Source organism: Cololabis saira, chromosome 4 (assembly GCF_033807715.1).
Source record: "Cololabis saira isolate AMF1-May2022 chromosome 4, fColSai1.1, whole genome shotgun sequence".
Lineage (NCBI taxonomy): Eukaryota > Metazoa > Chordata > Actinopteri > Beloniformes > Belonidae > Cololabis > Cololabis saira.
In genome coordinates this window covers 35,334,006-35,358,476 of record NC_084590.1, presented here as the reverse complement: position 1 = coordinate 35,358,476, position 24,471 = coordinate 35,334,006, and the positions used below count along the sequence as shown (strand labels likewise).

Sequence of the window (24,471 nt, the reverse complement as noted above, 5' to 3'; positions counted from 1 at the left end):
GAAAACTCAAATATCCTATCTCAAAAAATTAGAATATTCTGCGAATCTTAATCTTAAACTGTAAACCATAATCAGCAATATTAAAATAATAAAAGGCTTGCAATATTTCAGTGGATTTGTAATGAATCCAGAATGTATGACTTTTTTTTTTTTTTTTTTTTTTTTTTAAATTGCATTACAGAAAATAAAGAACTTTATCACAATACACACACAACAGGAAGGATCTTTACCAGCCGTCACCAACAGCATCTTCTACCACTCCAGAACCGGCACAGGAGGTGAAACTCTGTAGGACTCATGAAGAGTGGAGGACCAGCCCTGGGAATATTCTCCTGCAGCTCTGCCTCCCGCCATCACCCAACCAACTTCACATACTCCCAAAAATTGATGATTTTGTTGAGGGAAGGTTACAGTTCTGCAGTAAATATCTCAGCATTTTAAAACTAAAATGAATTATTTAGGAACCAACAGATGTTTGTACTGTGAAAATAAAGTTTGATGAAACTTAATTTCATTTCATTATTGCACTGAACTACGATCAATGAATGATAGGCCTTATCTTCCTTAGTGTGTTACAATGTCTTTTAACAGTTCATCATTCATAGTAAGCTCATACTGTACATTAATAATGGATGAATTTTGAGTTTTGAGGAAACTAAACAAATGGCTTCAACAAGAAAATTCATATGTTTAATCTTAACAGGAATAAAAAAAGTAAAATATGGGGTAAGGGAACTGTCAATCGAATTTGTGCACATAAATCAAATGTGTGCATATTATTCTACAGTTATGCATAAATACAAAATTTAAATATTTGTCAAATCATACATATAGTGTGTATTTTCTCTGTAATCCATGTTCATAATCTTCTAATCACAGAGAAAATACACTACATATTATATGTTTGATTTGACTTAAATGTTTACATTTCTATTTATTTATGCACAACTGTAGAATATGCACACATTTGATTTATGTGCACAAATTCAATTAACAGTTCCCTTACCTCCATAGTAAAATACAAAAGCATCCCACACAATTACATCACTATAAAAACTATTCATATATAATATTAAAAAATACAATGCACACAGTATTTGTTGTTTATCTTTATTTAATGAACAACATCACTTGTGTAGCAGGCTCGGCCTCAGGTGACAGGTTTCAGGACCTTCTAAAAAAAGGGGAAGAGAAAAACATGGAGCAAAATTAATGCAGAAAATCTCATTACACTTAAAACAAGAGTATTTACCAAAAAAATAACTTATTTGACAATCTTCACCTGTTTCAAGTACATTTTCATTTGAAATAAGTAGAAAAATCTGCCAGTGGGACAAGATTTATCTTCTCATTACAAGCAAAACAATCTTGTTCCCCTGGCAGATTTTTTCACACGCAGGCACACACACACACACGCATCTCAAAACCATCAACTGCCTTATAAATATACCAGTAGCAATGTTAGTGTATGACAACTTCTTCAGTATTAACAGTAGCCTACTGTCAGCTTCACAGCTAAAGTTGCTGAACTTACCCTCAGATCCGTGTTTGTTTCTCCGGGGGAGGCAGCGGATCCGCCGGCTGAGTTTACTCCTCTCTGGCTGGGGAGAGCGATTATAAACCAACCACAACTCAGGGAATGGATTATCCTTTGTTGTTTTTTTGTCAACAAAGTGGTGTGAACAAACAAAAATGTTGCGCGGTGGTTTTTTAGATGTAATGCCTCCAGCCCGGTCCGTGGCTTCAGAAAAAAAGTAAACAAAGCGGCGCATTGGACGTGTCTCTTTGAAGCTGGTTTGTGGTTGCAGCAGTCTCTATCCAACCACTCCTTCAGGTGCTTCCTAGAGTTACTACATCCAACTGCCGAGACATGTCGTTCCCGAACCACTTTTTTTCTTAGAAATATCCATTTTGTCCCTCTTTTTCGGAGCAATGTTGCCACTGTTTTCAATGGAAAAACCCAAAAACGGAAGTGAACTACTTACAGGGGAGGAGTTTAGGAAGTAGAGCGGAAACGGCCGGTAAACTTGTCTATAGGGCCGACTCAGCACGCTTAGAACCTAGAGCCATTTTTATTTCTGTCTGTCTTGAAGATGAAAATAAGTTTCTGTCAATGTTAACTGTAATCAGATTGTTTCCATTTGGTCCTCTTGTAGCTCATGTTGCAGTATTATGTCTAGCTGATATGATGGGTTTGATAAAACTAGCAGGGGTGGGTGGGGTATTAGTCATGGTGTAATGCAGTGCATTATGTTTTGTGCCAGTACCTGTGTGCCCCTATGGTTTGGGTGCAATCCATCCTGTTTAAATGCAGGGCTGCCCCAGAACAGGTCAAAATTGTCAATAAAAGTAAACTTAAAATTGTCACATGTCATTTTCAGCCAAGAGTTTAAGTAGACAAGACGGCTGAATCTTTACATGCCTCTTTTGTAGGTAGGCAAGGGTCCAGAGATTGCAATATTTTCTCCAGTTGTTTTAAGAGTTAAGAAAAGTAATTAAAAAGTAATGTTTCTTCATGACTTCTGATTCACATTTTGCTGAATCATTGCTACCAACGTGAGCGACCACAGTACTCACGTTTGTGTGCTTCTCGAGCACATCTGGAAGGTGTGCGTTGACTTAGGGGGCGCTGTTTCAGTTATCAAGAGTTATTAATTATTAATAATAAAGTAGATTATTTATCAAATTGAATTATTCAAAATGATTTAATTGTTTGGGGCACCACCTGGGCTTAACCAGGAAAAATGATAACTTTAACAATGGGATCAGTCAGGGATTATTCTGCAGAGTAGTAAATTTTACTATTATCACTACAGAATAACCGTTGAAGGCAATTAACAGTTCGGCTCTAGCTCTGTCAAATCAGCCATTGTGACAAAATATGTGTAAAACAACACAAAAGATTTCTCTCATCAAAATCAATCAGAATTTATTCACATCAGTGTCAAGCAGATGGTAAAACGACACCCAAATAAATCCTGATGGCACACTACATTAACCATAAAGAAAATAAAGAAAAACCATAAAGAAAAACAACAAGAATAAAACATTAACTGCACAAAGAAAAATAAATCAAAAATAATAAACATGTGGTACAAATCTTCCGATCTGTGTTTCAAAACAACTGGCTGCACGTGGCCGGCAAAGATGGCTGCGCCCTTGTCACCCCACGTGCAATCAGACAGGATGGCGACTGCGGTGTTTAAACTGTGATCAACTGGCGAAACGGCGCCGCAAAATAAACAAACAACAATAATGCCAGTAGTTGCTGGTGTTACACAGTAATATGCGTACAGTAACTTAATATTAAACACAAATGTAGCTCTAAACCGCTCTAAATTAAACTGATTGCCCAAAACCCTAAAACCTCACGCCTTCCGGTCTCCGGATCTGGGGCTGCGGGCTCTTTCGGGTGCGGATCGCGTTTCTGCCGGGGTTTTCCAGTCAGTCTCTCGGTTTCTGTCTCCTTCTCCCTGAAACGAAACAGGACAGCGGTGGAACGCCGCCTTGGACCGGGCGGAGCCTCTCACGCGGCTTCGAGGCGCGGCGGGGCCGGCTCCCTTGTAGAACGTGCGGCTCTTCTCGACGGTCGCCGAAGTGCGGCCGTCACGGATCCAGGAAATACAGACACAGAGTTCTCGTTCCGCGGGCTGCGGTGACGTCATCAGCGCCTGGTCAGTGATTGGACGCGCGCCCTTCGGGCACCACCCTATTTCACACCTCCAAAACATGCTGGGCTTTGGAGTCCTTGGCAAAGCGGCCATTTTAGGAGGCACTTTAAAGCTGATTTCAGACCGGGGGTTGAGACGGCTTTAAAGTCGAATTCACATATTCACAAAATGTTCAATAAGAGTTCACATGATCACATGGCGGTGGTCCAACAATGGAGTCCCCGATCACCACAGTGAGGGCAATCGATGGTGGGGGGGCGGGTGCAGCGAAGGGCTGTTGGTCAGTAGATGGGCCCGGGCTCAATGACGTGAAGCGGTTCTCCAGCCTCAGCTCCGGACAAGATGGTAGGGGCTGGAGGATTTCCTTCCGTCCGGCCCGCCGCTCTCTGTTTTCCACCCGCTTCCACTGGTTTCTCCTTGGATGTGGTGTAGACCAGGAGCCTGCTGAGCGTCCCATTGCTGCAGCCGCTGTGGTCAGAGATAGAAAATGTTCCTCTGCCGCTGCCTCCACACCCGGGTCCTAAACCGGGAGAGTTGTTGCGAACAGGGCTGACTGAGCTCCCATGCCAGCAGAGCCGATTAAAACAGTGGAGTTAAAAGTTTCCTGATTTTTTGATGTCTCTTTGAGTGCAGTTCTTTGATTTTATCACATTTTGTGCAGATAAAATTGTCCTTAAAATAACCTGCATTTACGATTTAAGAACATGTCACACAGTTCACATTTCAGGGTTCTCTTACTCTCAGTCTCAGTCGGAGATTGATCCTCCATTGATTGATCCTCCATTTCCACGTTTCGAACAGACATCAGTCTGTTCGAAACGTGTTGAATCAGCATCAAGCAAAACAACTGAGGACATTGCTGAAAGTAATTGGGTCAAGAACGAGTCAATGCATTACTAAATCATTGAAGGTTAGTGCTTAACCAAAATCTTTCAGGGCAAAAGGTGGTCAGAACCTTTATGACTGTGTTAAGACATCACCTAAATGTTTGGTGAATCTGGTAATCAAAACCTAATCGTTTAAGTCATGGTGATGTTACGTTTCCACATGCACAGCATGAACAGAAGTCAAGGTATTTGGACTAAACAGATGTTCAGCTCTTTGCCCCCAAAGCTTGTACGATGGAAATGATCAGGTTTCAGGCTCAGTATCTCTAAAGGATGTCAGCTGACGACCTGTATATTCTGAATGACCAGGTTTTTCTCTCTTTGTAGAGTTTTCTCCAAGGTAAAGCCCACAACCTGCCTTTTAGACCCCATTCCCACACCGTTTTTTAAAACACTCTATGGGTTCTTTGAGGAGCAGCTCTTGTATTTGGTCAACTGTTCTCTTCAGACGGGTGTCTTCCCCGCCGCCTTTAAAACGGCGGTGGTGAAGCCCCTTCTGAAGAAGAGTGGGTTGGACCCCAATGTTTTAAATAACTACCGGCCTGTATCCAACTTACCGTTTTTAAGTAAAATTTTAGAAAAACTTGTTTTTAACAAGTGAATGAATTTAATACATTTTATGTTTATGTTTTATGAAAAGCACTTTGTGTTACATTTTTTGTATGAAAGGTGCTTTACAAATAAAGTTTGATTTGATTTGATTCTTAATGAGAGTTTCTTAGAAAACGTCATGAATTTCCTTGCCCATTACATATTTTCTTTAATAGGTTTCTTTGAGACAGAATGTTCGTGCATTGGTTCCTGTGTTTACATTGACAGCAGTCATTTTTCTTTCATGAATATGTATAAAAGGAAGTGTCCCTAATTGCAGGCAGAGTGCAGTTGAGATTATAGGCAAACTGCTTTCAGCCCTCCCTGCTTGTTTTATTTAAAATTAAAAAAGAAAAAAAAAGGATAATAAAACACGCCTGTCTCTTGACGCTGAGCGCGTCTGAAAAGAAGCTCAAACCACTTAGAAAGCACTGCACTAAATGAGCTTTTTCTGCTGGATTTCTCAGGTCACAAATCAGTAGATCAATTGGTCTCCCGTCGTCAACGACAACAGCGTCAGCAGGCCTTTTGAAAGTTAATTGGTTGCTTGACTTCAGGGCAGAATGAGTGAAAGTGTTCTGCATAATGCTCGTGGCAGGCTGTAAGCTACAGAGATGGAGCTGTGGTAATTGTTTTGGACTTTTCACCAACCTGTCACCCTCTAAAATAAAACACTACTTCCAATGCAAAATTAAAAACGCTCTGAAATGTCACTGTTTGCTATGAGCCGGCTTGACTATAAGCTGCTACGTTCTGTATAGCTGGCTGGCTGTATTAAAAAACAAGGGGGGGGAAATATTGCAGTGCCTAGAAAAGTGTGTAACGTGTCTGTTTGCTGTTTCCTCTTCCTCTCCAGTCGCTTTGCAGCTTCCAGAGGGCCTGCAGATGTTTGCATGTACCATTGCTGACATAATTGAAAGGTAAGATGGAGATGAACGAGGTTTCTTTTTCTTTTTTTTTTCTTTTCGTTGTTCCTTCTGTTTGGCTCAATCACGGATAAAGCAGAAAATGAAGCATGATTACACTGTTTCTGAACAGAGCGGATATTTCAGCTCCCCCTCCTCACAGTTGGTGGGGGGAAGCGATATCGTCCTCGTTAATTACATCTCATTTCAGTCTGCGTACACCGTAATACACACCGGCACTCCATCATACAGACATTGCTTTCGCCCTCCCCCTTCTTTTCATGCAGAAATCTTTCACCTTTAAGGTATACCAAACAGGGTAGTGTGTCAGTTACACTGTGGTCTGGACATCATTGAGCTAAATTAGATTTGTTCTTTGGTAATTGCTAAATGAAAAGATACCCCCACCCCTCACTTGACGTTTTCTGTGTCGTCTCATTTCACCTTCAGTTGGCCTCTGTTCGTCATGAGCGCTGCCTGCTCTGTGCTTTCTCAAAAAAAATGGCTCCTGTCATTAAACACCCGGAGTTGATTCCTTCATGTGTTCAGTCAATAGAAACCTGATTATGAAATGGACAAGATGAAGAATAAAGTGCTGGGAGCTGCCATAAGCTTTTCAGGCAGAGTGGATATTTGATTTCATGCGGGAAGCTTTAGAGTACATCATATTTAAGGTAATATTAATTTCTTGATTACGTCTGCTCTATATTACAATGCCAAGACACATTTAGCGCCCACTTAGTCTCGCTAATTGTTGGCTGTTGTCGTTCTACCTTTGTGTTTATCTCCTTTTCTTACACCTACGTTTTGTTCAACTTCACAGCTACTCTTTGAGACTTCTGCTATCTTGTTATCTTTCTTTAAATCTCTTGCAGTCATTTCTTTCTTTTTTATCACAAGAAAGATTGGGAGGTTTTGGTGACAGGTTCTGGTCTTATCAGTCCTGCTCTTTTCTGATTAGAGCTGCCACAGTATACTCCGTATGTTTTGGGATGTCAAACCATTTAACTATGAACGCTTCATCTATCATAGATGTTTGAAAAGTCCATGGTAAAACTGCCCCACATTTTCTGATTGGAGTAATATGTGAACACTAATTGCTTTTTTGTCTTTAGGCCTCATCTTCTATTGCACATCTGTATTTTTCACTCTTTCTTCACCATTCAAATGCATTTTCTACAAGACCGTGGTAGAGAAGATGTTTGTCACAAGTTTCCCATCATTAGGCTCCATGATATAGTTCCCCCACCCCTGAAGACTTTTTTTCGTCTGCCTGTGCCGTCTTAAGCTGTTCTCACGCATGAACACCTGAATTATTCAAGAGGATGTGCAGACAGTTTGGTCCGAACTTATTCTGTAGTTACTGTTCAAACGTGTTCTGCACAGTGGGAGGTTTTCTGCTGGAGATGTTCTCTCACGATGCGAGCTGTGAGGAGAGGGAGGATGGGGAGACGTGGGTTGGCGGGGGATCCTCTCTCTAGACGTCCAAGAGGCAGAATATGATTTAAAATTTTTCTTTTGCATCACACGTTGAGAATTCCTGACAGGATTCCTTGATGACTTTCTCCTTCGTTTTTTTTTTTTTTTTTGAGTAATTACAGTTCCATTTGTTTTTGAAGGTATCCACATTATTGACAAACAGGAAGAAAAAGCAGCATATGTGCAAAAAGAATTGAAGCAACAGCTTACCATCTTAAACCCTTGTAAATTTCCCCAAAGAAGGCACTCTATTTGGAGACGGTCTCACCCAGACATTTTACTACTGAGCTGAGGATCTCTGCAACTTGGGGGAATGCTGTGGACATGTGTGTTCTTACATGCCATTCGTCTGGAACATTTCTGGAACACTTCAGGTCAGCAGTGCATGTGTCAAAACAGTTTTTCTCACCAACAACTCTAGTCCCACACTTTTAAGAGTGAAGTGATGGATTTTTTGACTTTTTGGTGAACACCAGAGCCTGCAGGCGTTGAAGTTTCCAAAACAAATCAAGTTATTGTTACCAGGAAAATAAAACATTTGTGATTATATGTCAGTTGATAATTATTTTTTCTGTATTATCATTTCATCATGATTCGGGGTCTCTCTGGGCCCCCCTCAATCATGGGCCCCTAGAATCCCTCTCCTTTAGCCCCTCTTTATTTCCGGCGCCCCTGTGAGGAGATATATAGGTTGACTTAAAGGAGCTGTATGTAAGAGCAACAATAAAACGAATCATAAAATGACCCCGATATGTCAACAGACATTTAAAAATCATGTTCATTTCAAATACTTATGTCACTGATAACAGCACTCAAGCCAGGATATTCCAGTTTAAAAAGAGGAGTTGCAGCCCTCAACTGATGTTTATGTTGTCATTTTTTGTTTTGGCCTGAAGCTCCACCCTCCACCTATCTCCCAATCACCAAGTCAGGATTGTTTCTGAAGCTCCACCCTCCACCTATCTCCCAATCACCAAGTCAGTATTGTTTCGGCCTCCGGGTTGCCAGCTCGGCTCTAATTATCGCAGCCATGGCAGCCTACGTTCCTGCTGCATTCTGCAGCCTACCTGGCAACCTCTGGTCGGGGGGAGGAGGGGGAGGGTACACGCCGCTCAACAATATTTTGAAAGTGACTGCAGTACCAGTTTTGGCCATTTCTTACAGACGGCTCCTTTAATTATTTGAGTGACAGTATCTGAGTTTAGATGAGACTGTGTGAAATAAAACGCCCAACAACTCAACAGGGAAGTTGGTCATCAAGAACCGCAAAGGGACACCTTCATCCTTAAAGGATATTCTATGCAAAGGCTAAAAAAAACGTGTCAGACAGTTGTTATTATTATTATTATTATTATTATTATTATTATTATTATTATTATCAAATTAGTCAAGATTAATTTAATACTGGAAAGAAAAAAATCATATATTTTAAGGTTTGTTTGTCAATCTACTTTACAGTCAATCAGCAATGTTTCACTTTAGGTAGTTTTGTTTAACTTGTTTCAGATGTTAGATTTTTTTGTCTCCAAAAGTAGTTTGATTTAGTCCTGCATTATTTGATAAAAAAATAAAATAAAAGTAAAAAAATAAAAATTAAAGCGCTTTTATCAAATTTGAAATCACCATCTTCAGTCCCATGTAAGATGAAACTGGGTGTAATAAAAGCTGTAAAAGAATACATAAATTAATTCAAAATTACATGCGATATTTACCTAACAATAATAATAATATCTACACCTCAACATAACTGTCATGGGTAATATTGTGAGAATGGACATATGGAGATGTATCTCCAGTATTCAATGGGCCTAGAATTGAAGAGAACATGAAAGATTAGGATATTGGCACAGCATGCAGCTGACCTCGTGTTACCCTGCGTATGTTTAGGGTTACGAGAGGTCTCAGTCTTTGGACAGCTCTGTCATCACCATCACTAGCATCCTCGTACATGGGAGGCAGGGCTGTGGTCCATATTGAAATGGGGATGAAGGGCCTAAGCTGCCCTCAGAGTAAGGAGCTTCAGTGGGATGGACTGCTAAGTCTTAATGAGGGCAAGCTGCTCTGAATTATCGTCCTGCTGCAGTTAATGCACTTTTGCCATAACCCACACCCTTTATGTGTGTGCACTTTTACTCTCAAGAGGAGACGCTTATTGTAAAACATGATCATTTGTGCATCCATTTTTCTTTTTTTTTAAGGGCTCAAACTCATGATCAATCAAAAACTAGCTAGTTCTGGGCAGAGCTCTGTGTACATTTTACATTAACACACAAAACAGTTGGTCTGGAGATGTCGAATTGATGCAAGTTACTAATACGGCTGATCAATTTATGGGCAAATATTTGGGATGCCGAATAGTTTACATATGGTAGGACCAATTACGTCATTTTTATCATCTCGGTAATAAATAAAACCACATAAATAACTGATAAATTAATGAAAATGAACAAAATTGTTTGTTGGCCCTCAAAACTTAGTGCATCATTGTCAATACCCGATCTGCTGCACGTTACTGGCAGGACCCCAACATGGCCCCGTGTCTGCCTGACTAGAAATGAGCGCTAACAGCATAGCACCTGAGCTAGTATACTAGTTGGGTTATTTTTCTTGGTGAAAGAGAACAGCATTGTTTGCAAAGCAAGTTCAGCAAGGATTCAGAGAGGATGAAAGAAGACGGCACATTTTAACACAACAAGTCTTATATCTTACCTAAAAGGCCTTCATCCCGGCAAACATGTATATAAATAAGAAAATTGAACAAGAAATTAGCATCGCTAAGGCTAAAAATGCAAACAATGTTTGGCCATGAAGAATCGGTAATCGGTTTTTGCTCAAGTTTTCGATATTATGCTTTACTAGGAATTATCTAATCACAATATTTATTTTTTAAAGATTTTTTGTGGCTTTAGTGGCCTTTTATTGAAAGTATAGACAGGAAGGGGTTAGAGAGAGAGAACCGGGACAACATGCAGCAAAGGGTGGCAGGCCAGGACTTGAACCTGTGACCGCTGCAGGAGGACTGTAGCCTCAGCACATGGGCGGCTTGCTTTAACCATTGTGTCACCCAGCGGCCTGTAATCACAATATTTCTAACAGATTTTTAGATTACAATTCGTACTGTAATATAATGTTTGAAAAATCAATCTTCAGTTCATTATTAACTACATAATACTTTAAAAACTAACTATTACTTACTTATATGCCTTTTTTTTGTTGCAGATCATTCTACCACTGCCTTTGGTGCTTTTACTGATGTTGGCACATGTTCATTGTGTTGCCACAGGATATAACAAAATTCCTATAATAACACATTTTTGGAGCTGCTTAAATGGTTGTGACCTTTGTGATTTGATAATTGCATCAGTTAAATTTGCCATTTAAGATTGATTGATCTTTCGGTCCGACTGCCTAGTCAGCAGAGATGCAATTATAGCAGCTTACCTAGTCCCGCTGTATTATGCTGGCCCCCACCGTCTTGCTTGCTATACAATAAGGGCTTATTTTCTGCTCAGGCACAGCCTGCCGGTCGTCAAATTACAGTGGTTAACATTTGAAGTGGATCAAAACATTTCATCATAGTTGTCCAAAGATAAGAACGGATTTTGTGCAAACGTCTTGCATAACATATAGGTGTGTTTTTGATCCATTTCAAATGTTGAATGCGATATATTCCGTCCTCTTGTTGACTTTAATGTTGTGAAAGCAAATATTGTAATGCAGCTATCAGTATAAAATGCATAAAAGGAGCTGACTCCACAAGTGTATGTATTAGAGTTTTATGGAGAAAACAGCTGGTTATTACACTATAAAAGTGCAACGCACAACCTTAAATGTGGCACTAAAGTAACAGAATCTAATTTCAAAACAGAAATAGAGCTGAAAGGGAAATGTAATCTGACATGCTCTTTTTCACAAGATGGCATCATTTCCAGAATTCTTTTCTTTTTTTTTCTTTAAATGAATTGTCTTTTACATATTTTTGATCAGAATATCACAATAGTACTGTATACAGAGCCGCCTGCGAGATTTGCGAGGCCCTGTGCGAAATGGTTTTTCGGGTCAATTTTAACTCTCCAATTAGCAAAATACTGGATATCTTCCCCTGCCTCATCATCATCTCTTGCCTCGACGCGGGGCCCCACGGCTGCTTGAGACCCGGTCGGATCGGTGATTTTTGTAACAAATTTATCAAACTAGCCTTTCAGAGAGGCATTAAACTCTTCCATTTTCTTTAGTTTTTTTCTTTTTTCATCCCCTGATGGAAATTTCCTGAATCTGTCTCGTTCTCTCGACATTGTGTGACAGTTTGTTCCAACTCCACCCGTCTGGATCAGAGCAGCTTGTGTCTGCGCTTGGTCTGATCAGTTGTATTGAACAACAGACACGCGCATCATTGCACGTATATTTATTGATATGCAGAGACTAGTACACATTTAGGTCTGTAATGGAACGTGACTGTTGATATTTATAAGGGAAAAAACGAAAAAAAACGAAAAAAAAAAATTTTTGAAAAAAAAAAAATTGAGCGCGAGGCCCCCTGGGGCGCGAGGCCCCGTGCGGTCGCACGGTTCGCACACCCCTTGCGGCGGCCCTGACTGTATAATAGTTTCCTTTTCACTCATGTTTTTACACCGCTGTTGATGGCAGCCAGTTTTTGATTTGTTTATTTAGTTTTGTACATGTTTAACCATCATTTATCAAATGTTAAACCTTAACACTTTTGTTGAAAGCTAATACATTTGTGTATTTTCCGTTTTAAATGTAGAAGTTTTAACAGCTTTTGCACCCAGCTCTCAGAAGCTGCATCAGTTCCTCATTAAAAGTTCAAATCTGTTTGTCAATCATAATCTGGAACATAATATTACTATTATTCCCTATTACACTGATGGCTGCATTGCATTCACTTTAATTTAGCTCCTGTTTACTTATAGCATTTTCAAACACAATGGTTACCAAAAGTGCTTTACACAGCGATAGCAAGACCAAAAGAAGCCAAGTGTTGAAATAAAATGTAACAATGAAATAAGAAGTAGACTTGCAACACTTATGAAAAACATTTTGCATATATAATTGTAAAATATAATACTAGGTGGCTGTGTATGAATGTAGATTGTAACATACCTACATTGTCTACTCTAATGTTTGCGTTTATTTTATTTAATTATAATGTAAATGTGTTTATTACAGTGCAAGTCTACCTTTATCTCCCTTATCTGAATCTGTTTATTGCAATTTATTTCATTCATAGTGTTGACATTATCACATAATTCAAAGGCTTAAATGAGCTTTCAAAGGAAAATGAGAGAAGAATCTTTTGAAACAAAGTGAATTTTGTGCAGGCAGGCAGTGATGCATGTGCTGTCGCTGCACCATATGCTTTTGATTGTCTTTGATGGTTCGTCTGCTGTCTCTTTCTAGGCTTGAATGTTACATTTATGAATTTGCTGCAGTGTTTACTGGTGCAATTTTTCTGAGAGTGGAGAGAAAAAAAAAGCCATTCTAGCAGAGAACAGGGTGTCTATTTCCTCTGAATTGATATATTGCACTTTCTGAGCTCAGGGGTCTTGTTTTTCTGAAATTGTGCAAATTTGCTGAGCTCATAAGGCTGAATCCATGCTGATGTTCGAGGAAATAAGTCGGGAATGAAAAATGAAATGTTCCTTTTCATGACTGAATAGGGCTTTGCAGGATATATGTATAGTAGAGCACTTGATCTAATCGCCCCCCCAAGAAACTGAATTGATTTCACGATAAATTACTCCAATAATAACAAAAATTGGGTAAAAAAGAAAAGGCTTTCTCTCTCTACGTTTTGAGCGTGAACAGTGTTGTCAATAAGGGGCTTAAAGATATGAAAGCCAAAAATCTTTTATTTTTTTTAAATAAACCTTTTTTTAGTGTTATATTTTTCTTATTTTTAATTTCATGTCAATCATTTTTCAGAATAACATGACGATGACTTATTTAGCACAGCTCTGCGGCTTTCAGTCAGATGTTACACCAAAGACCTTGATGCTCAGGTCTCATCTTCGTCTCTAGGCAGCAAATATTTCCTGTTTTTGTAAATGGATACTACATGCTGCATATACAATGTCTTATGCCGTGTATACTGTGTACTGGTCTGGCGATCATTTCCAGTATGTACCTATATCAATGGAGATCTTGGAAATGAGCAGTTTGACAGCAACAAGCTTTGGGGTGTCTGTCGGCGAACTGCACTAAAGTATTGTGGTAGGACTCTGCTGTGAAACTTGACTATTACTTAATTACTTCAGTGATCCCTAAAGGTTTATCTAGTGCTATCATCAAAGTACGCCTGACTACAGACTTTCTGTTTAGTGTACTGTGGGACTAAAGAAGAATACCAGAAAAATGGGAGACCTTCACTTACAATGCTGTCAGAACAAGAGCAAAATTCAGTCAAGTCTGACCGGCGAGCCGAGCTGCTGTACAGACGCTTGATTCACTGTCAGGGTGCCTGGGAGTTGCGGGCTTGTATGAGCAATTCCAAAAAAAAAAAAGTGTGAGGGAAGACACTCACTTTGTGATCTCACTGACATACTGTACCTGCTTTTCTGTCTCCCCCCATCATGTACTACCCTTGATAACAGCCAACATAGGCCCTAAATGGCTCAGGTAACAGTTGTGTGGAGTGTTGTGTGTTGGTAAATCTGGATACAGTATAGCCCCGCACAGCCCCCAGACATCTATAGGTCCTACCCGTCTAGGTCCATCAGAATAGATTTCATTTTGCACAGCAGGTTGAATCATTTCTGCGAGAGCGGCAGCCACAGCCCACAGCCTCCCAGGGTAAATGTCAAATCTAGCATTAGTAAGGAGCCTTGTAGGAGCCTCTAACGCCTTCTTCCCCTCACATCGTCACAGTATTTCGCAGCGCCCACAGCACAGCTGAGCTGTAGCAGCAGAGCTGGCATAAGCGAGGGAACCAAAGTGTGTGTTGGTATGTTTGAATGTGCAGGTGTACGTGCAAATATGTGCTTGATGACTGTGTGCCTGCTAGCTCTCACTTCTGTCGGCACTTCAGTTATTTGAAATTCTCATTTGTGAGATATTCATGTTTGAGCTCCAGCTTCACCTAAAGAACCACAGGCTGTCTAATTACCTCTCCTGTCAGCCACTTTCTTACTGCTCAAGCAATACCTCAACAACCAACTGCAAAGCCAGAAGAAACCTGTCAGCATCAGTGAGGTTGTTGTGTTGCTTGGTGACATCCTCTAGAAAAAACGCCAAAGAGGGCAAGATGAGTCAGGGGGGTGGCTAAGCCCTTTGCCTGGTACCGTATTTTTATTTGGAGGGGAATATTTTTCTTCTTTTTCTGTTATATCATGTAAACCAAGCATGTAGATGTTTATTTTTCTCACATTTGTTCATTTTAGTCACCCTAACCAATATAATATCCCTTTTAGGGGTGGGTATTGGGAAGGACCTCACGATACGCATCACGATACTTGAGCCACGATACGATACACATTGCGATATCCCGATTATTATATTCTACATAGTTCACCGAAAATTTTAAAAATGCATTACACATCTTAAAATCCAAGTTGTATATATGTTTTATTATAACTATACAAGCTAAAGTTACAACTTATTTGTATATGTTTTTCATATTATTTACATCATATGAAATTAACATTAAATTCAGTATGAGGTTGCTTTAATTATGTGGCAAATGATAATAAACACAAGAAAGATGGGTACTAAAACCAAGGACAGGCACAGTGATCAGTCAGTATAGATATAAATCCATAAAAAAATAAACCTCTGTCCATTATTTTTCATTTTTTAAAGACAGGCAATTGTGTTATATAAAAAATAAATTATAATATGAAATAAAACGTGAAATAAAACCTGAGCTCAGTGCAGGGCCCTCCCAGGGTTGGTAGAGTGTGGCAATGCCCAGGACTGTCACTTAGGTAGGAGCACTGGGTGATAGAATGGGAAAAAAATCGGGGATAAAAAATATTAATAAAAAAAAAAAAATCGATATTCAAATTTTTAATATCAATATTGAATTGGCTGGAAAAGTATCGCGATATATTGCCATATCGATATTTTTGCCCACCCCTAATCCCTTTATGCCCTGCCTGATTTCAGGCTTGTGTTCTCATATGGCATTTGCCCCCTGTACAGGGAGCTCCAGGGTGTAACAAGATATACGCTAAAGTCCATTATCAAAGAAGACATGAAAAACGTTATAGTATGTTACTATGACCTACCTGAGGAAAGTCCCTCTATGTCATTTTTCAGTATTGACATCTCATTGGTGGCTCTCAGATTGAAATCTGCTGTGGTTGATGTGAGTGAGCCACCTTTACATCCCTCCTCTCCTCACAGAAAAGCTAGAGGACCACCACAGCGTTCACCAGCTTCTTTTTTGCACACGTAATCATATCAGATCATGCTCTGGCTAACTGGAAATTCTGATCAGTGCTGACACCGTGAAATATGATACGTTGAAAGAGAAAACCTTTGAATTTGCCTCGGCTGTCATGAAAAGTACAATTGATTCCCTCTAGAGATAGGAAGGGAAAACCAATGGTCACTTTGGCTGTAACTCAAACACGAGTAGTCACGCTAACGGTGCATTAAGGCCAATGAGCACTTATTTATTAAGTAATGATACAAGCAAATTACACTCTTCTCAGCAATGAGTAGACGGAAATAGGCAATGCATAGTCCTGCAGGTTCTAGTCCTTCTTTTCCCTACTGTTTTCCCCACAATATAAGCACTCTGACACACCGTAATCGTTCTCATTTCAGATGGCACAGTCTCTGGCATATGGCTGTGTAATTGCATTCAGAGAGAGTCATGTAATATAATCCACAGACTGGAAAGAATGTATGAGAAGAGAAAAAAGTGCTTGTAAAATATCTTCTCGCAATAATTCAATTGACACCACCGTGGCAGTTGAGAAACTGTGGAAAGACAGATTCAGGCTGCGAAATCAGCAGTTTTGAAAGAAAATAAATGACAAAGTGCCAGGGGAAGAAATTATGAAGCCATAATTTGAACTTTTTGCTTTGGAGGAACATTGAGAATTTCAAATTAGTCTTTAACAATGTGTCATTAATCATTGAATGTTGAAAGTTAGCCCAGTAGAATGAGGAAAAAAGAGTCGCAGTCGAGAAAACATACAATTATATTTCATTCTGTTGAACATTAATTGCTCTATTTCATTAATAATTTGACATTTAGACATGGACGCCCAAATTAAAGGGATTACAAATATGAATAGTTGTTTGAGAAAAAGAAAAACACAATATGATTTTCACAGAATGATTGTTGAGAATTAACATCCTTGAATGGGCTAGTATGAGACACCCATCTGGAAATGACCATAAATGAAAACAATCTTTTGGACTGCCCTATCTCTCTGGGTTGACAGAAACCTATTAAGTGAAAGATGTAATAAAAGACAGCAGCTCAGAAACATTCTGAAAGGGAGCATAAGAACGGAGGTTTAAAAAAAACTTTAAAAAAGAGAGAGGGAGAGACAGAGACTGTGAAATGAGTAGAGAGAGCCAAGTGACAAATGATGGAGAGAAGCCTTAAGGGTAGATGAAAGGCGGGTTAGATGGCTGTGACCTCATCAGTCACTACAAGGAGAGGGTTTTACCGTGGTTGTTTTTTCAGAGTTGACATACAGGTCTAGAAAATAGTTGGTAGAAAAGATGAGAAGTGCTGAAATTAATACTTATATTTTGTCCACATCTTCGTTTTGTGTGGTTGTATTGCTAATCTAAAAATAACACGGTTCTAACCATTGAACTGGAACACACACCAAGCCTGAAAGCTTATGTAAAGCCTCACTTTTAAAGTGGATCTATTATGAAAAACATGTTTTTTCTTGCTTTAACATATATAAAGTGTTCTCCCCTCAGCCTGCCAACTCAGAGAAGGAGGAAAGCAACCAAATTCTGCAGTGTCTGTACAGCCGCCCGGATGAGCCATCCAGTGTGATGTGGCTCCTACGAGCCGTTAAGATTCTGCTCCCGTCGTTACGTAACGACGGGCGCGATTTACATACGTTGGCCTCCGATGCGTGAAACCACGCCCACAATTAACTCTGGCCGGAACAACAACAACAACTAACTCCGCCGGCCGGAGCTTCAGCCATTTTTTTGTATCTGTGTATCGCGTCATTCAGGCAGCCAATCAGCACAGAGCCTCATTATCATAGCCACCCCTCCCACTCAGAATCCCTCATAGATAATGAGGTTAGAGAATGGGATGATAAAGACATGGCTCAGAGGCTGAATTTCTAATTTATTTAGCAAAAACAATCAAAAGCTTGTTTTTAATACATTCAAGGCCTGTTTAAAATAGGTATTAGATGCCATAATAGGCCCCCTTTAGGTTTTTTTTTATCACGTTCCTGTTATTATAAACAAATCCTCCACCAAGACAGCTATGTTTTGGGTTGCAGGGAGAGAATCACCTTTTCTGTTATATTTCCGAGACTGTTGAAAGTGTCAGAAAAGTGAATACATTACTGATGTGATGACGCGACCTTGTATATTTTTTTTTTCCCCTTTCTTGCTCTTCACTCCAAAGGTATACCATACTCAATACATTTGAATGCAACATGAGTTATATATATTTTTACTTTTTTTTGTTTTGAATAAAACCTTTTCAGGAATCTACTGAAACATAGATGAGTTTTCAGGCAGTTAAAGTCAGCTGGAGTTGGACCTGCCCTTCTCTCTCTGTGTCAGCTGCATTTTTTATTTTTCTATATTCTGCTCAAAAACTTGACCAACAAAATAATTCCTATCCAATGTTGAGTGTATTAAGAGGATTACTTTCAAACAAATGTGTTTCTTTAGCAGAAGCAGTACAGTATGTGTTTGACTTCCTTTGCACCCCGTTTGGTTCCCATAGTAGATTACAGTAAGCACTGACTTCGTTAGCTCTCGCTGTTGTACATTTAATGAATGTGAGGTGTGAAATTTGTAAAAACACGCCTTGGATTTTGTTGCTCTGTACTCCAGGGAACATCTGAACTCATCCACCATGAGGCCAAGTTGAGACGAGCGAGACTGAAAACATCTACAGATGAACCCACACTCGTGGGCTTAAGCTTAAATTGTGCGGTTGGCCGTGAAGGCTTAAATGAGTTGTTAGTACATACGTCAATGATTGACTGACTGACAAAAGATATAACTCAGCATTCCAAAGATAATTGCATTAAGGAGACAATTTTATTCAAAGCAACATACAATTGAACATTTATCAATTTTCTATAACTATTTAATCCTACAAGAGAACATACTTGTGTAGTGAATGTTATGGACATAATTCACCTTATTTATCAAGTGTGGTCCTACACACCGTTCATTATTAAATGCAGTATGTTGTCCTTCATGCAACTAGTATGGTTCAGGGATGAGGCCCCTTTAAAGGTGGTCATGACGTTGAGCTCCATGCGGTTCTAGCTGCTGGACAGCTCCATTTTGTGTTTCAGTGTTCTGAGGTTTTCTAATAAACAACACACGTTTTTTGAATGGGAAATTGTCTCCGCGTTTTTCTGCAATTCCCCACACTTGTTTATTTTTTAGGCCATGAGAAGAAACCCATGCAAGCACAGAGAGAGAGAACGCAGGAATCTAAGCAGGAGCCTTCTTGCTATGAGGTAGCAGTGCTCATGCCGCCACACCCGTAGATACTGATGAGGAAGTCCAACTCTTCACACATTATATTGTGATGTGAAAACGACACAAACCTAATTACTCTCGAGTCTGCTTTCAAGTCCACTTCTGCTGTCTTTGCATGCAGTGGACTTGAATAGATACTAGAGCTCTTTTGTACCCGGCTGATTTTTTCTTTGTTTGAGTACATTTATGTTTTTAATTGAACTAATGGAACATTGTCTTTTTTGACAGCTGAGTTAAAAGTGAGTCATCCAGTATTTTTCCCTTTTTTCCTGTACTGAAATAAGCTGTAAAATTGGCCTATTGCATATGTCCACAGATATAAATAGGATTATCATCAGTGTATGATCCAGCTTTCTATAGATGAGGAACCTTAGTTGACATTAATTGTCTAAATGTAAAAAAAATAAAATACAAAGAAACAGAGTATGCCTTACATGGCTGTAGAAGTAGCTCTATCCTGTAAGATTGTACATTTGAAAAGCTACTTACTTTGCAAACGCTTCTAAAATATCATTTTCAGCAACAGAGACACCTTTTAGCTTTTGAAATTAGGTGTAAAAAATGATTATAATTGTGTTAGAAGCAAGAGTTGGGATAGCAACTGTCAGAAAATCTAAACACATCAGATTTTTTAAAGATATTTTTAGAATGAATTATTCCTTCTTAGGTCCCTATAACGATTGTTAATTTCCATGAGAGCCTTTGTTATGATTAGTTACGTAAGCCTAAACAAGAGATTGATTTCACACAGGAACAGCATCCTCAAGGAAGCTTTAGCAATCTGTTCTTGTGGAAGTATAGTTGCACTTAATACCCTTGTTATCTGTCCTTTTTTGTGCTTACCCTGATCCCTATCGTTATACCCTCACAGATCTGATAACCTTGGTGTCAAACTCTGTTTAGTTTTCTGTATAATTTTCCACAGAGCGGTAAAGATTAGGCATGTTCCTGGTTGTAGGCTTAGCGTTGATTTTTCACTTTCAACAACAATATCAACACACGAGTCAGTTATAACTGTTTCACGACTTTGTTTGGTTTAATGAAAATAATTTTAATATAGTTTAGAGTCATGTCTTGATAAAGCTTTAGGCTTTTCTTCTGTATAATGACCTATTACTGAGGCATTTGGATAAATGCCATGGCAAATAGATGAGATGCAGTAATGATCTTGTTTTTCAGGGAGTTAAAGGATTATCTAATGGCATTACTGAAAACATCTGTGTAAGCATCATCCGGTGATCGCTAGCTCACTGCTCACTCTGTTTGCTCATTCCTGGCAGATGTTCAATGACTGCAGGTCGACTGTCGCATTTTATTGCTATTTTATTTTGGATTTTCTTTGAATAACAAGGTACCGAGGATTTCTACCGAAAGTCCTGTTTTCTCATAATAATGAGACAAAATGAAGGAGAGAGATGGGCATCAAGTGGAAGATAGACAGCATGAGGGGGAATAGAGGTCATTTAATCCTCCTGCGCAGTGCCTCTTGGCAGATTTATTCTTCGAGGGGAATAGTTAGGATATTGTCCATTTTATATGTGCAGAAAGCAGATTATGGATATAAGGTTTGATGATATTACAAACCAGATTTTCATATTTGTGTCGGTGTTTTTCTCTTTGCTTTATCGCCATCCTCGTGTCCCCCTTGCAACCCGAGGATCATGATGAATCCGTAATCTATTCTCTTTCCTTCTTCTCTCCCATGTTCTTTTTCAACTTTCATGCTTTTGTATTTTCTTTCTATACATACAATTATTTATTGTTTTGGACATTTCTACACATTTTTTAATTCTCTTGCAATGATTAATTTTTTTTTTTTTAATTCTTACCAAACTAAATGTTGGTGCCCTACCTGAGCCCATATGGGGGAATGATATGTGAAATGTAATGGAATAAAATATGAGCTTTTGCCAGATGTAGGAAACTGTTCACACATGTTCAGTGCACAGGGTAATGTGAGATTGTGTATTTATGCACTTACGTTTGTGTATGTGGGTGTTAGCACACGGGTGGCTTGATTTGGGATGCAAACACGGCGTATTCTCATTTGAGCTATCTGCCTGCCGTGTCCACTGAGCAGGAGTGTTGCTGCACCTGTACCCATCTTCCTGACCTGCTTGTCACTTTGTTTCCTGCAAGGCCAGTGCTCCACCTTTTGCTATTATTAGATTTGAAATGTAAAAGTCTTTCTTGCAACACAGTCATCTGATGAGGAGACATACCGTGGAGGGTGCTGCAGCCTTCCTCTGCCAGGTACAGTGGAGGAGAGATACTTTAATAAGGGCAGTCCCAGCTCCCCATCTTTATATTCAGCAGTTACACGTATGCACAAATGTATGCAGCAAAGAAACACTGCCACCCAAGTGTTAATACTTGTACTCTGATTAACTCGCATTAACTGATTTTTTTTTTTTTTTTTTGTCCGTTTTCTCTCGTGTAACTACAATAAAATGCCAGGCAGTACCACTTTAAGCTTTCTTTGGTGTTCCTGAACATTAATGCACAAACCCATGATGTTCTGGTTGCCAACGTCCTAAGGACACTAAAACTAGATAGTGAAATATACGTAGAATCCTCACAGAATATGCACTAGGGCCTAACAAAGACACATGACAAATGAGTGTTTGGAACAACAGACATTTAAGAGTTAAGATATACAGTCAGTCCGGAAAGTATTCAGAACGCTTCACTTTTCCCACATTCTTTTATGTTACAGCCCTATTGATAATAAGAATAAATTCATTTTTTTTCCTCAGAATTCTACACAAAACACCCCCTAATGACGACATGAAAGAAGTTTTGATGCGACTTTTGTAAATGTATTAAAAATGAAAATAACAAGAAATCATATGAGCATAAGTATTCGTAACGTTTGCTTAATACCTTGTAGAAGCTCCTCTGGCAGCAATTACAGCCTCAAGTCTTTTTGAATAGGTTGCTACAAGTTTGGCACGCCTATTCTTGGGCAGTTTTGCCCATTCTTCCTTACAGACCCTCTCAAGCTCCATCAGGTTGGATGGGGAGCGTCGGTGTACAGCCATTTTCAGATCTCTCCAGAGATGTTCGATGGGATTCAGGTCTGGGCTCTGGCTGGGCCACTCAAGGACATTGACATGGTTGTTCTGAAGCCACTCCTTTGATATTTTGGCTGTGTGCTTTGGGTCGTTGTCCTGCTGAAAGATGAAGCGTCGTCCTAGTCTGAGGTCAACAGCACTCTGGATCAGGTTTTCATCCAAGATGTCTCTGTACATGGCTGCATTCATCTTTTCCTCAATCCTGACTAGTGGCCCAGGTCCTGCTGATGAAAAACACCCCCACAGCATGATGCTGCCACCGCCATGCTTCACTGTAGGGATGGTGTTCTCCAGGTGATGAGCGGTGCCTGTTCTCCTCCAAACACGACGCGTGGAATTCATGCCAAATAGTTTAATCTTTGTCTCATCAGACCAGAGGATTTTTTTTCTCATGGTCTGAGAGTCCTCCAGGTGCCTTTTGGCAAACTCCAGTTGGGCTGCCATGTGCTTTTTAGTAAGGAGGGGCTGGCGCCTGGCCACTCTACCATACAAGCCTGATTGGTGGATTGCTGCAGAGATGGTTGTCCTTCTTGAAGTTTCTCCTCTCTCCACAGAGGAACGCTGGAGTTCTGACAGAGTGACCGTCGGGTCCTTGGTCACCTCCCTGACTAAGGCCCTTCTCCCCCGATTGCTCAGCTTAGGCGGGCGGCCAGCTCTAGGGAGATTCCTGGTGGTTCCAAACTTCTTCCATTTAAGGATGATGCAGGCCACAGTGCTCACTGGGACCTTCAAAGCAGCAGACATTTTTCTGTACCCTTCCCCAGATTTGTGCCTCGAAACAATCCTGTTTCGGAGGTCTGAAGACAATTCTTTTGACTTCACGTTTGGTTTGTGTTGCAACATGCACTGCCAACTGTGAGAGCTTATATAGACAGGTGTGTGTCTTTCCAAATCAAGTCCAATCAACTGAATTCACCACAGGTGGACTCCGATTAAGCTGTAGAAACAACTTGAGAGAGATCAGTGGAAACAGAATGAACCAGAGCTCAATTTTGAGCTTCATGGCAAACGTTCTGAATACTTATGCACAGGTGATATTTATAGTTTTTTATACATTTACAAAAATCATAACAAAACTTCTTTCATGTTGTCATTATGGGGTATTTTGTGTAGAATTCTGAGAAAAAAATGAATGTATTCCTATTATCAATAGGGCTGTAACATAAAAGAATGTGGGAAAAGTGAATCTGAATACTTTCCGGACTGACTGTATGAAGTCACCAGTTTTCATGCTTTAGAACACAGTGAACCATGGCAAGCTACGGTGTATTGTATGTTAATTTATACACTATATGATTAAACAGTCAATTGTACTTCATTTTCTGTTTTTGTGCAATAAATTCTTAATTTCCAACCCAAAATTCTGTGTTATATAAAAATGAATGATAGGATTGATTCGTAAACATCTTGGGCCACGTTACAGTACAGGTACACTGCTGGGACTGAATATCTGAGACGGGAACAAATGAACATTTCAGGCTGAGATTGCATTTAACACCCTCCAGGCATGATTGCTCCAAATATAGAGCCTTTTAAAGAGCAACATGAAGTCTCTGTGTTCTGAGGATTTATGCATTTGAAGTAAATTGAAAATCAATACAACAGGAAAAAGTGTGGCTTTAATTTTTAGTGTGACTGTTTAGTTGTAAAGCATTGTGTTTTGACTGATCATTCTATTGACCCCAAGTTGCATCATCAGTCTTTATTGACCAACTACTATTATCACCCTTTTGAAAATGGCTTTGCTTTCTCAAGCTAAGAAACCGAAGAGTGAAAATGAAAATATCTGCAACCTTAAGTTAACAGTTATTCAGAAAGATAATGGAAGCCTTTTGGTTTCATTCAGTGTTGTTATTTCCATCAAAAGATTAGTGTCTTGTAGCAGAATGGCTGTCTGTGTGTTAATTGAAAATTGAGAGACTGAACAATTTGTTTTATTTATTTATTTTTAATTCTCAGTCTGCTGCAGCATCTCTGAGCTGTAAGACATTACATCAAAATAAGCTCTTTTTATGGCGGCAGCTGAAGGAATTCCTGTCAAAGTAAAAAAAAAGAGAGTATCATCCCCAAAGGACAGAGCAGAAAGATTAGTGTACTTTCATGTTTCCTGTTTACCCTGCCACACCAGGACAATATTTTAGTGAGATGCTCTTTATTTACAATATAAATGCTTAACTTGTTG

At 39.5% G+C, this 24,471-nt stretch overlaps 1 protein-coding gene across 1 annotated transcript in view; it reads left to right on the top strand.

Moving 5' to 3' along the window:
* Nucleotides 1-24,471, top strand: part of dph1 (diphthamide biosynthesis 1) — a 75,671-nt gene that overhangs the window by 13,555 nt on the left and 37,645 nt on the right. The window contains exon 3 of the mRNA XM_061719597.1: nucleotides 6,006-6,069. Within this exon, the coding sequence (XP_061575581.1) occupies nucleotides 6,006-6,069 (64 nt within the window). The remainder of the gene's footprint in view (nucleotides 1-6,005; nucleotides 6,070-24,471) is intronic.